Source organism: Leucopleurus acutus (genome assembly GCF_964270905.1).
Source record: "Leucopleurus acutus genome assembly, chromosome: 14".
Classification (NCBI taxonomy): Eukaryota; Metazoa; Chordata; class Mammalia; order Artiodactyla; family Delphinidae; genus Leucopleurus; species Leucopleurus acutus.
In genome coordinates, this window is record NC_139156.1 from 69,441,943 (window position 1) to 69,458,622 (window position 16,680).

A 16,680-nucleotide genomic window follows, 5' to 3' on the forward strand; every position below is an offset into this window, starting at 1 on the left:
AATGTCAATATTATGACATAGTATGAGTGTGTTTCGTGTTTGGTAATTGCAATCACTGTTGCTTTTGTTGTGGTCATCCATTTACAATGCTTGGTGTCAGTTTATTTATCTCTTGTAAAAATAAAATACAGTGTGTGTGTGTGTGTCTGTGAAAAAACACATTTAATGATCTTAATCTAGGAAATAGATTGATTCATTTCTCATCATGGGAATCCTAAGATATGAGCAATTATCTTGAATAGTTAAGGTGGGGAAATTACTTCTGTAATGTTTGGCACTTCTGTAAAACATGCATGCACACACACACTCATTCACTCACACACTTTTGCAACATGATTTCTCCATTCCAGTGAATAACATAGTGTAAATTTTTCTGAACTTTATTTATTTTGTCACTCAAAGGGTGATTCAGTTGTATCAGAACATTTGTAGACCATACCAATATTTTATATTTTTCAACCAACAGATTACTAATCAGAAGATAAAGAAAATGGATTTACTTTAAACTCATAAGAGAGCAAGAAGTTCTAAAAGAATCATGCATAATTTTGGAAAGTTGATTCTCCTCCATCAACAAGAAACAGGAAATAATCAAACCAGTATCTGTAGACACAGAAAATATACGTATCAGAACCAAGGTACCAAGTTTGAAACATAGCTTATTCATGAATTGCTTAGCTTAGGTTCATTTCTTGAAAGAGTTAATTCAACAATCAAGTTGTTAAAAATCACCAGGTACTTGAACATTGAGGAAATTTGGCTCAGTAAATATTAAATAATGTAAATTTTAAAAAAATCATATGAGCATTTCAACAGGAGAAAAAGCGTTTGACAAAATTCAACAACCACTCATGATGAAAACTCTCAACAAAATGGGTATAGAGGGAACACAACTCAACATTATAAAAACCACATATGACAGGCCCACGGCTAACATAATACTCAACAGTGAAAAGCTCAAAGCTTTTGTTCTAAGATCTGGAACAAGACAAGGATGCCCACTCTCGCTGCTTGTAGTCAGCATAGTATTGGAAGTGCTTCCTAGCCACAGCAATTAGGTGAGAAGAAATAAAAGGCATCCAAATAAAGAAGAAAGAAGTAAAACTGTTCACTATTTGCAGATAACAAGATATTATATACAGAAAGCCCTAAAGACTCCACCAAAAACCTTAGAATAAATGAATCTAGTATAAAGCTGCAAGATACAAAATCAATATACAGCAATCTGTTGCATTTCTATACCCTAATAAATTTTCAGAGAGCAGTTAAGCAAACAATCCCATTTATAACTGCATCAAAAGGAATACTTAGGAGTAAATTTAACCAAAGAGGTTAAAGACCTGTACACAAATACTATTAAGTCATTGATGAAATGGATTCAAAGAAGTAATAGTTAAAATGTCCATACTAACTAAAGCAATAATACAGATTCAATGCAATCTCTATCAAAATTCCAATGGCACTTTTCACAGAATGAACAATCCTAAAAGTTGCATAGAAACACAAAGCTCCCAAATAGCCAAAGCAATCTTCAGAAAGAACAAAGCTAGAGGCATCACGCTCTTTCTCTTCAAACTATCTTACAAAGCTATAGTAATCAAAACCGTATGATAGCATTAAAAGCTCAAAGATCAATGGAACAGAACATAGAGCCCAGAAATAAACCCATGCATAAATGTTTAATTAACAAATGCCAAACAAGCCAAGAATATACAACCAGCAAAGGACAGTCTCTTCAATAAATGATGTTGGGAAAACTGGACAGCCACATGCAAAAGAATGAAATTGGACTACTATCTTACACAACTACTATCTTAATTCCAAAATGAATTAAGGAACATAAGACCTGAAACCATAAAACGCCTCAAAGAAAATACAGGCAGAAAGTTCTATGATATAAGTCTTGGTGATAATTTTTTAATTGACACCAAAAGCAAAAGTAACAAAAGCAAAAATAAACAAGTGGGATTACATCAAACTGTAACGCTTATGCCAAGAAAAGGAAATCATCAACAAAATGAAAAGGCAACCTACCATATAGGAGAAAATATTTGCAAATCATATACCTGATAAGGGGTTAGTATCCAAAACAACAGAAAGAACTCACACAATAGCAAAAAAAAAAAAAGCAAAAAACCTGATTAAACAACAGGCAGAGGATCTGAATAGACTTTTTTGTGTTTTCATTTTCTTCAGAGATATACCCAGAAGTGGAACTGCAGGATAGTACAGTAGTTTTTTATTTTTTTGGCTGCACCGTGTGGCATGCAGAACTTCCCAGACCAGGGATTGAACCTGCGCCCCCTGCAGTGGAAGCAGAGTCTTAACCCCTGGACCACCAGGGAAGTCCTGATATTTCTATTTTTAATTTTTCAAGGGCCCTCTATACTGTTTTCCACAGTGCTTGCACCAATGTACATTCCCACCAACAGCGCACATGGGTTCCCTTTTCTCCACATCCTCGCCAACACTTGTTACTTGTTATTTCCTATCTTTTTGATAACAGCCATTCTAACAGCTGAGAGGTGATACCTCATTGTGGTTTTGATTTATTTGCATTTCCCTGATTAGTGATGTTGAGCATCGTTTCAAGTACCTGTTGGCCATTTGCATGCCTTCTTTGGCAAAATGTCTATTCAGATCCTCTGCCTGATGTTTAATCAGATTTTTTGCTTTTTTTTTTGCTATTTAGTTGTGTGAGTTCTTTCTGTTGTTTTGGATACTAGTCCCTTATCAGCTACATGCTTTGCAAATATTTTCTCCTATCTGGTAGGCTGCCTTTTCATTTTGTTGATGATTTCCTCTGTTGGGCATAAGCTTTTTAGTTTGATGTAGCCCCAAAGGATTATACTGTCTCAATATCCTTTGTTGCTTCAGTTCTTATTTTCTTTGTTTTTCTATCAGCAATTGTGGTAGCAGCTTCTGATATGGCTCCCAATGACCCCTGCCTCCTGGTATTCACAACCTTATGTAATCTCCCCTCCTCAAATGTGGGTTGGAACTAGTGACATGCATCTAAGAAACAGAATACCGCCAAGGTGATGGGGTGTCACTTCCGTGATGAGGTTACAAAAGATTGTCACTTCCACCTTGGTACATTCTCTCTCCCTTGCTTACTTTAATGAAGCCAAGAGTCATGCTGTCAGCTGCCCCAAGGAAAGACTCACACGGAAGGGAATGAGGTGGCCTGCCAACAGCCAGCAAGGAACTGAAGTGCTCAATCCAAAACCGCTCAAGGAACGAAACCTTGCCATCACCCCTGTGAGTGAGCTTGGAAGCAGCTCCTGCCCCAGTAGAGCCTTCAAATGGAACCACACCCCCAGCTGACCCTCAACTTGACTGTAGCCTTGTGAAAGACCCTGAAGCAAAGAACCCAGCTAAGTCATGCCTTTATCCTAACACACAGAAACTGTGAGAAAACAAACGTGTGCTGTTTTAAGCTGCTAAATTTTGGAATAATTTACCTCAATAGGTAACTAATATTTTAATAGTATGCCATCTGTCTTTTATTGTAAGCTGCCTCAAACTTTACTTGGAAATAGATGTTTAAATACGGAAAGCAGTAAGTAACTGGCCAATCCTTACAGAGCTGTGATAACCTATCACTGAATATTGGCAGTATTTTGTGATACCACAATCTCATATTAAAGCACTTTCTGGCATTTAGGGTTTACAATAAACTGCCTTAATTGTGTTTTGAGAATTCTTTGGAAATTCTCATGGAAATTTGTACCTCTGATCCAGGTAGGATGGAGTAGCTGGCACTGGTTTACCCTCCAACTGTAAACAACTACAAAGCTGGGCGAAATATATAAAAACAACAGTTTACAGACACAGAACAAAAAGTAACAGAAGGCTACCTTTTAAGAAAAGGGAAATGCACAAGGTGAAACCTGCATTCACCCTGGCTTTCTTTCTGAGTGCATTTTCAAAAATGGAGTGCAAGGAAATAAAGCCCAAGCAGAAGGCAGTCCCTCACTGGGCAAGGGAGACGGAGACTGGAACCAAAAAGGCTAGATTTTAAGGAGCCCAGGGTTGGAGGGAAGTGCAGTGAAGACACTCTAAAAATATGCATCAAAAATCTTCTCAGGTCCTCACCTAACATATAAGCTGCACATGAACAGGGCGCAATTCCAGGAAGCCTAGCAGAACCTCTTAGCAAAGAATTCAGAAGCTACACAGTGTTGGGGAGATAGGTTGCAGTTTAGGCCTAGACAGAGGATAACTTTGGTGAATACTTGGGGCTTTGAGTTGAGACCTCAAAGTCTAGCCCTAGGAGTAAGGACTACATTCTAGGCAATATGGGTAAAGCTGAAATAGACCCACTCTGATAAAGCCTAAAATCAAGCCTAGACTGGATCAAGGTGATCTGCTAGTATTTTAATTGCCAGCCAAAACTTAACATTTTTGGAGGAAGATAACAAATTCAGAATCTCTACAACACATCATCCTCAATGTGTAATACACAATAAAGTTACTAGGCATGTCAAGCAGGAAAATGTCACTGATAACAAAGAGAAAAAGACAACAGAAACAGACCCAGAGATTATCCATGTATTGGAATAGCAAGGAACTCAAAATAACTATGCTTAAGATGGTAAAGAGAGAAAGAGAACACAATAGATGAAAAGAAAACTAGAGAATGGGATAAAACTTCTGTAAGAATAGGGACTTTGTCCTATTCACTGTCAAATCCTTGATGTCCAGAACAGTACCTGATAGACAGCAACTGCTCACAATGTTGGGTGGATCAGTGAACAGTTAGCTGGATAGAAGGATGGGAGAGGTTATGCTCAGGGTTGGTAACAAAACCAAAGATTCTTTTTTTTTTTCTCCCGCTGCGGAGCACAGGCTCCGGACGCGCAGGCCCAGCGGCCATGGCTCACGGGCCCAGCCGCCCCACGGCATGTGGGATCTTCCCGGACCGGGGCACGAACCCGCGTCCCCTGCATTGGCAGGCGGACTCCCAACCACTGTGCCACCAGGGAAGCCCCCAAAGATTCTTAAATGCCAAGAGAACATTACTGTATTTCACAGTAAATATCAGAATAAATCTCTGCATCAAAATCTCAGATAAACAACTATACATATGTATATACATCTATACAGAGCCACAGAAAACTAGTTACTGGTACATTTACTTCATTCACTATTTCATCCATCCAATCTTGAGGACATTTTAACCAGCAGTTTCCTACTCCCTGAGTAAAAATGAAAGCACAATACTACAAAATGTTCTAAAACCTTTATAAAAAGTACAAAAGCTTCAGATTTAGTAATGTCTTACTCCATGTGCCCTGTACAAATTCCTCCCTTGCTGAATTCTCTCCAGAAACAGTCAACACTTTCCACATGCCCCACCCCTCTCTGTGAAATGCTCTTCTTCCTAGGCAATCAATAAGATTCTCCTGGAAGCTGCCAATATTTTTATATTACCTCGTCCCCTAGACACCAAAAGAACCGTTCCAACAGATTTTCAAACTCAGGACCAGAGGTTACATCAAGAAAGCTTTAAGTGGCTATAACTAATGTGATACTCAGGAGTTCGCCAGGTGGAAAATGTAGATCTGGAGAGAGAAGGAGTAAAGCAATAAAGTTTGAAGAGGCAGAGTGGGAAAATCTGATTATCTTTGAGTCCCAGGCCCCACAAGTTCTTAGACCCATCTACATTGTAGTCCTGCCCTTCCTGCACCTTTCTTTTGATTCCAATAAATTATCCCTTTTGATTTAAGATAATTTGAAGTGGGTTTCTATCACCTGCAACCAACAAAATCCTGAGTACAGCTAGATTACCAAGTGACTTCCCTCACCAAGAACTACATGTTGAACTGCCTCAAAACTACACGTTCAATATTGTCTTCTTTCCCAAAGGAAAAGAGTATTAAGTTCTTTTACTTTCTATTTATTTCTGTGTCCTTGGGGAAAACTGTATGTAAAGATGAAAAGAAAAGGAACACCATACCAAACACAATAAGGTGGCAGAGGAAAACCTAATGTACTCTTGAACCTTGTGGTAGTGCTTCAATGGAGAGCAAAGGAGAAAAGTCACTCACTCCCCATTTCCGAATCAACTGACTGTGAGTCTCCTAAAGGCAAGTAGTATCTCCTAACTAAGTACTGAATCAACTAAGTAACATGATGCAACTGTATTTAGGATAACTGCTCAAGTGTTAGAGAGATCCAGGAAAACCTTTTTTAAGTCAATTTCTGTAAGAGTCCACTTTAGCTTTTTTTTTTTTTTTTTTTTTACAACTGCTACCATCTGCTGTGAAGATAAATTACAAGATGCAACCCAGTAATGACTCCTGAAAATCAATCTATGGGTCACAACCAGAATTTAAAAAGCTCTAATAGTAAATATTAGAGTGCATCATATATAACACTATACACACACACACAGAGCATATGATGCTTCAGGTTTTTACTTTTTTGTCTTGTTTTCGGTGAAATTTATGAGTGTCCCTGCATTTTGCACAATTCCAGGAGGCACATCCATAGTGTAGCAAGCTCTGCAGTAATATACACTTAGGTATGTGTGTACTAGTCATTATGTAAATATTTCTCACTGTGGATCACAGTCAAAACAAATGGGCAAACACTGATCTATCGGAAAGATTAGATATTTGATTTAGAATCTTGCTTTCAAATCCAACTATCACCACTCACTCTGCAGTTCAAAGTTTTCATCTGTAAAATGGGGAAATATCTCATACAGCTACAAAGAAAACAAAACAAATAATATATGTCAGTGCCTGATGCCAACTCCAGCACTCTGTAATTATTGGATATGTCTTAGTGCTCTACTGCCTTACCCCAGAGTGCTTCCATTAAGGCTAGCCTAGCCTAGCCTGTGACAAGATGAAATTTTCCTTGACATTTTTCAGGGCAACAAGATTTTATTTTTATTGCCAATATAACTAACATGGAATAGTTACAAAGACCCCCAATATGTACAAGGCCATTCTTTGGACTATATCTGATTCCTTTCCTTAGATGAGAAGAGTTGAGCACTCTGAATAGCAGCTCAGTTTCTCAACAAACATATATATTCTCAGCACTCTTAAAAGGGCCAAACACAGAATACAATTGTGGTCACAGTCACATGGACCCTGTCCTCAGAGTTTGCAGAGTAGGTAAGCAAAGCATGAGCAACACAGTCATGTGTAAATTAAAGTCTGACATCACTTCCCAGATAGGCTGCAAACAAAACAAAGAACTAGAAATTATCTCACACAAGTTTTGACATTTGCTACTAGCACTTGCATTGCCAAAATTAAATGTATGGAAAGAAAGGCCTAAATATATACTAAGTAATTTTATATGTTAGAATTTTTCCATATTAAAAATTGACAAAAAGAAAAAAAACTGATGCAACAAAACTTATTCAGAGTCCAAAGACTAGCTATTCCCCCCCCCACCAATGTAAATATGATTTATCCTATTTTTCTTTTGACCAACTTCAAAAACCAGAATATCTGTACTATATATTAAAATGACTATTTCACACTGGTCTCTTCCATATCTTAAAAATCACTGTGAGGCAATAAGCCTACAAGCCCTTACTGCAAACCTAACTTAGAGCACAGGTACTAAATACTGACATAGCATGTATAATTCAATATAGATAAGGACCACAATGAAATGAAATTTATAGTACGTTAATACAGAAGCATTGCTAGAAAGAAGTCATGATATTAAAATAAGGTGTGGGGCTTCCCTGGTGGCGCAGTGGTTAAGAATCCGCCTGCCAATGCAGGGGACCCGGGTTCGAGCCCTGGTCCAGGAAGATCCCACATGCCGCGGAGCAACTAAGCCCTTGCGCCACAACTACTGAGCCTGAGCTCTAGAGCCCACGAGCCCAACTACTGAAGCCCGCGCTCCGCAACAAGAGAATCCACCACAAGGCGAAGTCCACGCACCGCAACGAAGAGTAGCCCCCACCTGCCGCAACTAGAGAAAGCCTGCACTGAGCAACGAAGACCCAACGCAGCCAAGAATAAATAAATTTTTAAAATAATAATAAATAAATAAATAAGGTGTGGTCCATAATGTATTTGAGTCACTGATCTAATTACTAAATTTGTCTAGGCTTATTTATCTGTAAAACTGGGAAGTAATTCTTACTAAATTCCAAGGATGCTCTGAGGACACAAGATTATAAATCTAGGTACTATAATAAGTCCTTATGCAATCAATTTGCACTACAGTATGATGTCATTAGAAAAAGGTAGTATATGCTAATGGGATGTTCAAAAGCACTCAAAACCACAGCATTGAGAAGTATTTCTCATGTTGAGTCAACTGTATCCTGGATTGAACATCTGCTGACATAAAAGAATCTGATAGTCTTCAAAAAATTCAGTCTTCTAACGAAAACACTAATCTGAAAAGATACATTCAACCCAATGTTCACAGCAGCATTATCTACAATTGCCAAGATATAGAAGTAACCTACGTGTCCATTAACAGATGAGTGGATAAAGACGTGGTGCGTGTGTATGTACATATAGCTACATGTGCACACACACACAGCCACACACACCGGAATACTACTCAGACGTAAAAGAAGCATGAAATTTTGCCCTTTGCAACAACATGGATGGACCTGGAGGGTATAATACTAAGTGAAATAAGTCAGAGAAAGACAAATACTGTACAACATCACTTATATGTGAAATCAAAAAAATAAAACCAGTGAATATAACAAAAAACAGACTCACAGATATAGAGAACTAGTGGTTACCTGTGGGGAGAGGGAAGGGGGAAGGGCAAGATAGGAGTAGGGGACTAAGGGGGTATAAACTATGTATGAAATAAATAAGCTACAACGATATATAGTACAACAGAGGAGGAAAAAACCTCAGTCTCTAAAACTGAGTGACGACAAATTCAGAGGCCTGTCACTGGTACTCAGCAGCACAGTTAAAACGATTCAAGTAAATGTTAATCTCTGTTCCACTGTTACCTTCCATCAAACAGTTAGGCTAGAACTCAGATCTTTCAAATCTCAAATGGTTTAAGAATTCAAGATGCCAAATTTCTGATACATAAATTTTATGGCTGGATTATGGAATTATGCTAGACTCCTTAACAAGACTACTGAAAATTCTCCTCTATAAAAAGATACCATTGCCACCATTTAACTAATTTTTCCTAAACTGGTCATTCTGCTGCTCCACCTACAACTGTCACCCAGTTCCAGTCTTTTCATAAGCTACCACACACTAGTGGGGCAGTTGGCTGGGGTTATGCTGCAGCAAGCAGCCAAATAAAGTGAAGTTAACTGGAACCGAACCAATGGTCATTTTGCAAGGACACTTGAACTTTGAAGCACTTTGTAAAGTGCTGGTTACTTCTAATAATATTCCGGTGAAGTTTCAGTATTGAGCCATCCATTATATTTCATTGCCAACTATATGTCACCTTAAAAACAAGAAGACTGCAAGACATTTCCCTGGCTTTAAAAAAAGAAAAAAATCACAAATCTAGTCCAATTCTTTTTAAGTGTAAACAATGGGGGCAGGGCATAACTTAATAAAACTGCACGGTAGTCATAGTGGTTAACCTGGCAGCAGTCATCTGGGAACCACAGCTTTAGGTCCTAGAGTCTTAAACTTTTTAAGCTCACCAAGTCCAAACCTTATTTTACAAGTGAGATTTTTAAGTTAAGAGTTTTGGTCTGATTATTATAATAGCTTAACTCTTACACCTCACTATGTACCAGGTACTGTTCTAGGCCCTTTACACCTATTTACTCTCAATCCTCACAACAAACCACAAAGAATGAGGTCAACTAATTTGCCCAAGGTCACACAGTTATTAAGTGACAAAGTCAGAATTCAAATCCAAGCAGTTTAGGTCCCGAATCTATACTCTTAAACCACCAGGCTCTACTGCTTCTCTACAGAATGGTTTAAATCCAGTCCCACACAAGGGTTCTCAGAGTTCTAACGTGAGAAACTAATAATTTTCCACACAAACTTTTTTTCCAATCCCATCACCGCAGTTGAACAGCAAAAAGTTCCTCCTGTCTGTCTGCAACTTTAAGTAATCTAACTTTTGTATCCAAAACAGACGCCTTCTCTGGGAAACCAAAAGATGCCGCGGCCAGGTGGAACGGAACTCGTGTTTCTCACTGTTGTTTTAATCGCTACACCTGAGGTGCCTAAAAACATAATAAGTAAGTGAGGAGCAACGCTGTTTCTGAGAAAGGCAAATATCTACCATATTTTCATGAGGCCTAATGAGCTGAAACTGAGCTAAAAACAGGGATGGCCCCGTCTTTTTTTCCCAGCTGTCTCTAATTTATTTGAGAAGGGGAAGTCTCTGTTTATGCATCTGAATACAGGTGAGAAATGGGTGAAGGGAAACGGGGGTCAGACACGTTATGCTCCATCTCTCCACAGTGGGGAGGCTCAGACTTCAGACCCTGTGTTGGAAGTTACACCCAGTATTACACACCATTTCTGCCCAGGCCGGCTTCAGTGCCTCTCCAGGCTGCAGAGAGGTGGTTACGTGGCGCTTGGAGGCATTTCCTCCGGCCTGGAGAGGTGGCACCCCCGCTGGTGGGAGCCCCGAGCCCCGAGCCCTGAGGCAGGTGGCGCCTGGGGGAGGCGGGAAATGGGAGGCGGGAGCTTCCCAGGGATCCCCGAGGGGCCGTCTGCGGTGGCTTGGCCGGAGCCGCTATAGGGCCGCGCCTTGCCTGCGCCCCCAGCCTTCAGGACGACCCGCGCCAAACCCACCCCCCGGCCTCGAGGGTCAGCTGCACGCCGAGACCGGGCTTCTGAGGCAAAGGAGCCCGAGGGCGGACGCAACCCTCTGTGGGCCACTCACCAGGTTGAGGGGTCCTTCCATTACTTCCATAGACCCCGGGGTAAGCGGCGGCCTGAGGAAGGGGAGCGACGGAGCCCGGGCACATGGAGGGTAACAGCTGGAGAGCGCGACGCAGCGGCGGCAACTGTGGCCCCACTCCGCGCCCCGGGAGCCAGCGGCGGGCGCAGAGGGAGCAACAACCGCACCACTTCCTCCTCCGGCGCGGCGCCGCGGGCCCGCCCCCTGCGCCGCGGCCACGCACGCGTCACGACGTCACACGCGGCAGGTTCAAGGTGGGAGGGAGGACAGGGAGTGGGTGGGGCTCAGGGAAGGCGGGGCACGGACAGATGTACACTTTCTCGCGGTCCATCTTTCCTCTCGCGAGAAGCATGTCTTCAGCTTCCGCATACGTCATGTGAGGAGGTACAGCCTTGTTGCTGGAATTTAAGTAAAAGTGGCTGACTTTTGCTATTGGTCTCTTCCATTTCCTTCCAGCGTAACTCTTCCCAGATTCACTCTGCTTTGCCACATCCTCCCTTGCTTTCAAGTCCCCACCTTTATTCTTGCACCTGATTTTTTCCCCAGAAATGAGATTGGAGTAATGCTAAGCCATGCGCTGGACTAGACCCTGCTGGAGGGAGACAAATGATTCAGGGTTGCGCCCTCAAGTTGCTAACAAACTAATGAAGAAAATAACCATATATAATCACAATTATAAAATAACCATATATAATCACTGGTTCGGTTCCAGTCACAAATAACCATATATAATCCTTGATTCATTTAACAATTATGTGCTAAACCACTATAGTGAGTTCTTTCTGTCAAGGAATTCACTGGTAAAAAATAATTGTGATTTATGCTGTAAAGGAAACAGCTGTGATAGAGGCACCATGAATTGTGCAACTTGAAGGAAATAAATTCTTTCAAAAGCCTTGTGAGCTTGGGAATTCCCTGGCAGTGCAGTGGTTAGGACTCCACGCTTTCACTGCGGAGGGCCCAGGTTCCATCTCTGGTGGGGGAACTAAGATCCTGCAAGCCGTAGCCGGGAAAACAAAAAAAAAGCCCTGTGAGCTTGGAAGAGGACCCCAAGCTTTAGGTGAGACCCCAGCCTTGGCCTACACCTTGATTGCAGCCTTATGAGATCCTGAGCAGAGGACCCATCAAAGCCATTCCCAAATTCCTAACCCATGGAAATTGTGAGGTAATAAATGTGTGTTGCTTTAAGCCACTAAGTTTGTGACAATTTATTATATGGCAAAGAAAACTATTAAGACCCCTTCAAGGGGATGAAATCCAGTGGCAGAGCCTTCTTGATAAACTATAACCATGAGCAGTGAATCCATGTCACTGCAGTACTCCTACAGTGGCTGGCTGTGCAGTGGGCAGGTTTAATATCTCTAAGGGGAACTTCAGCGACAGCTGGACAAGGAAGGAGACTATGTGTTTGAGAGCAACTTCATCCAGATCAGCAAAAGGCAAGACCTGATAGATGTACACAACCATGTCCAAATGGTGACATGGACATTGCATCTGCCAGCCGTATTCTCTGCCACTTGCTGTCATGCTGTTGGCCTGACCAGACACAGGCTATGAAGACTGTGCTGTTTGTGGCCAGATCATCAAAGGAAAAGGTTTCAGGCCTACAAAGACTTCAGAGCTATCCAAGCTGCTTCTCTTGAAGTGCGGGGAACAGCAGCTATGCCTGAAGCTTGCCAGTGGCCGTTTTTTTCTACCTGCAGCTTTGTATCTTTTCAGACACATGGAAGACTCCTTAGCCTATTAGGAAAAGCCCATTTATTTCCTGAGACTATCAATAAAGGGTTGTAGAGATCTCCAGGCCATCCGAGCTGGAGACACAGGTGGACATGCCTATTACTGAAGCAGAGATGAGAAAAGCTCAGCCGTACATCTCTGCTGCAACTCAGCAAGATGGAGCCAGTGGGTTTGGGGGAACATTTAAAAGCTGCAAAGCTTTCAGTGCTTTCTGTGGCTCACCTGGAAAGTGAATTTCATGTAAAAGAACCCAATCCTCAATGGGCCACTGAAACAGGAGGGAAAGGGGCAGGGCACAACCTTTAAAAGAATGACATAGCCCGAGGACACGATGTAAACTGATTAGAACCAAATAGGTCCAAGATGGCAGACTAGTCGACTTCCACTAGACCTTGAACCTCAGTATATGCTCATTGTAGCACATCAGCAAGCTAAATGACACAGCCACAGGTGCCATGACAGTTCCAAGGCCAATCATAAGGTCAAAAAGTGGGCGGTGGCCCAATTCCTGGCAATCCTCACCCCTTCTCCAAAACAGCTGGAATACTCCTCCCACTCATTAGCCTATGAAATTACCCATCCCTATAAAAACTGACAACCCCATACCCTGGGGCCACTCTCATATTCTGAGATAGCCCACACTCTGTCTGTGGAGTGTGTTTCTCTCTAAATAAGTCCACTTCTTACCTATCACTTTGTCTCCTTCTGAATTCTTTCTGTGCTGAGATATAAAGAACCTGAGCTTCATTAAGTCCTGAGACCAGGTGTGATCTCAGTTAAAATATGGTGGGTTCAAGTCCCAATCTGGGTTTTGGCTGGGTTCAAGTCCCAGCGCATGGGCTCAAGTCTCAGTCTGAGTTGCACAGTTTCACCACTTAGGTACTTGCCACATTGGAGAGGTTAGCGTGCTTTTCCAGAGTATACCTCAATGTCCGATTTCAGACATTCCTTAGACATTAGCTGCTCTAACTGAAACCAAGTAGGACCCTGTGGGGATCCCAGGTACAAATCCTTTCCGTGTCCCCCATTTCTCTCTCTTTTTTTTTTTTGGCCACGCCATGTGGCATGCAGGATCTTACTTCCCCGACCAGGGATTGAACCCATGCCCCTGGCAGTGGAAGCGCTGAGTCCTAACCACTGGACCTCCAGGGAATTCCCCCCCAACAACCCCCATTTCTTGTGTGTAGGAAATAGGCATCATTCAGCCTCCTTGACCTTCCCTGAGTTCCAAAAGGCAGGTTCAAACAGTTGCTCATCAGGGAAGAGAGGGAATACAGAAACAAGGGAGGGGCCGTCAAGAAACAATAGTGCAGCCTTGGGGCAGGGTCCTGCTTCCTCCTCAAGGAATATATAATATCTTTGAGCTCTTCTGCAGAGCTAAGGCCCCCACCCAGGTGGAGAACGGCAACTTCAGGCTGAGAGCAAGATTCCTGGAGCACCACCCTGTTACCTCACCACCAACCAATCAGAAGAAAGGCACACATCCTGCAGCCCTCACCCCAAATTTTGCCTATAAAAACTTTTCCCCAAAAGCTACTAGGGAGTTCAGGGTTTTTGAGTACAAGCCACTCATTATCCTTTTTTTTTAAAAAAAAAATACATTTATTTATTTATTTTTGGCTGCATTGGGTCTTTGTTGCTGTGCACAGGCTTTCTCTAGTTGCAGCAAGCAGGGGTTACTCTTTGTTGCAGTGCAAGGGCTTCTCATTGTGGTGGCTTCTCTTGTTGTGGAGCACGGGCTCTAGACACACGGGCTTCAGGAGTTGTGGTGCACGGACTCAGCAGTTGTGGCTTGCAGGCTCTAGAACTCAGGCTCAGTAGTTGTGGTGCACGGGCTTAGCTGCTCCCGGACCAGGGTTCAAACCTGTGTCCCCTGCGTTGGCAGGCAGATTCTTAACCACTGCACCACCAGGGAAGTCCCCCACCCGTTCTCCGTTCTCCTTGCTTGGCCCTGCAATAAACCTTTCTCTACTCCAAACTGCAATGTTTATTTGGCCTCACTGTGCCTCAGGCACACAAACTTTCTTTGGTGGCATAATCTTATATGCATCTACAGCATCAGATTCTCCAATCTCTTCTTGAACACTTACTACCTCAAAGTGATCTGTTGTGATCCATTTTTTTTACATTAGAGAGTTCTTTCTTTGGTTGAACTGTAATCTGCCTTCCCATTGAGACAGGAAGGGGGCAGGGAACAACCTTTAAAAGAATGACAGCCATTGAGGACATGGCATGAACTGGTTAGAAACAACTAGGTCCAAGATTATGGACAAGTGACTTCCAGTACACCCGTGAGCACCACAACAGTTCTAAGGCTAACCTAAAAGGTCCAAAAGTGGGGTGTGGCCCAACTCCTGGAAATCCCCACCCCTTCCCCAAAATAGTTGGAATAATCTTCCCACTCATTAGCCTATGAAATTACCCATGCCTATAAAAACTGACAACCCGTACCCTGGGGCCTCTCGTCTTCTGAGATGGCCCACGCTCTGTCTATGGAGTGTGTATGTCCCTGAATAAACCTGCTTTCACTTTACTGTGGCTCACTCTTGAATCTTACCTGCACGAAGCCAAGGACCCACACTTGGCGGCCCTTCCCAGGGACTCACCTGAGACCTGGCACATGACCATCCTCACGTGCCCCACCTTTGTTTTCCTGAAACACCATGACTGCCATGCCCTGCGTTTGTATTAATCACTATAACATGGGTGTGTGAACATACGCACAATCTGTTGCCTGCTATCAAAATGTAAAATGTGCATGCCCTTGACTGAGCAATCCCTACAGAAATGCTAGAACAAGTATAGAAAATAAAAGTATGTGAAGGGACTTCCCTGGTGGTCCAGTGGGTAAGACTCTGCACTCCCAATGCAGGGGGCCCAGGTTCAATCCCTGGTCGGGGAGCTAGATCCCACGTGCATGCCACAACAAAGTTAGCATGCCACAACTAGGAGTCTGCATGCTGCAACTAAGAGTCCACATGCTTCAGCCCGCATGCCGCAGCGAAGATCCCACGTGCCGCAGACCCAGAGCAGCCTGATTAATTAATTATTTTAAAGTTTGTGAAGACGCTCACTGGGGGTGTTATAATAGTGCTCTCTCTAGTCCCAGAACAGTTCAAACAAAACTAGAAAGATCGTTTGACAGAGGTGCTATAGAGGGGATTCCTGCATCAAGGGGATCTTGGATTGACCTCAAAAGTTTTTCTGGTTATAAGTCTTTGATGTGCTCAGTTATAGGAAGAGGGGGGAACAGACCCTTCTGGTCTGTTCTGTTTTCTCTGCCTCTATTATTTCTCTCCCCTTAAGCAGAGGGGCTCCATGGAGAAGGGGATTAGCACAAGGTCAGCATCAAGAACCATCACATAGTCCTTGAGGTGTGTGTGGCCCCTCCTCTGACTTTACTTGGGAAGAAGAATCCGGTGTACCTCCCACACCTTCTGTGTTTATAGACTGTCCAGTGAATTCACCCTAAGCACACTGTCTTTGTCACAAAACCTATAGGGTCTGCCAAAGGGGCAACAACAGTGTAAGCAGATAGTGTTGGGGTTGTGGGGGGAATCCCTGGAGAAAGAGAACCAGGCCTGGCTTTCTTGATATGAGAGAAGCCATTTTTGGCCAAAACCATGACCCTGCCCCAGGACTGCTCCTCCTTTTTTTCTGCATTCCCTCCCTTCCCTGATTAGCCACTGTTTGAATCTGCCCTTTGGAACTCAGAGAAGGTCAAGGAGGCTGAATGAAGCTTACTTCCTACGAACAAGAAACTTGGAAAGGATTTGTACCCAGTAGCGCCCCACAGGGTCCTGCTCTGTTTATACAAGAGTAGTGAGAGACTGCAAAAATATGTCTAAATCTGAAGAACCAATCTCTTTTCCTACATACAAAATAAAAATTTAAGTGATAAAAATAATGGTTAAACTTCAGAGAAAACCAGTTTGCTGGCATAGTTAGCACGTTAAGTGGATAACACTCTTTCCTGTACTTACTAGGTGTAAGGACTCATCTTGCTTTGTCATTCCTTGATATGAAAGGAACTGTCAAATCCTTTCCCATTTCCAACTTCATCATAAACAAAAGGGAAAGACTGCCTTTAAC

The 16,680-nt window shown here is 42.5% G+C and overlaps 1 protein-coding gene across 2 annotated transcripts in view; it reads right to left on the reverse strand.

Moving 5' to 3' along the window:
* Positions 1-11,030, reverse strand: part of NRBF2 (nuclear receptor binding factor 2) — a 32,777-nt gene extending 21,747 nt beyond the window's left edge. Inside the window, exon 1 of one of the 2 annotated variants that reach the window (XM_082854711.1) lies at positions 10,834-11,030. In XM_082854711.1, coding sequence (XP_082710837.1) covers positions 10,834-10,918 — 85 coding nt within the window. In that variant the 5' untranslated portion in view covers positions 10,919-11,030. The remainder of the gene's footprint in view (positions 1-10,833) is intronic. The other variant, XM_082854709.1, reaches the window with a different exon arrangement.
* Between the last annotated feature and the right edge of the window lie 5,650 nt (positions 11,031-16,680).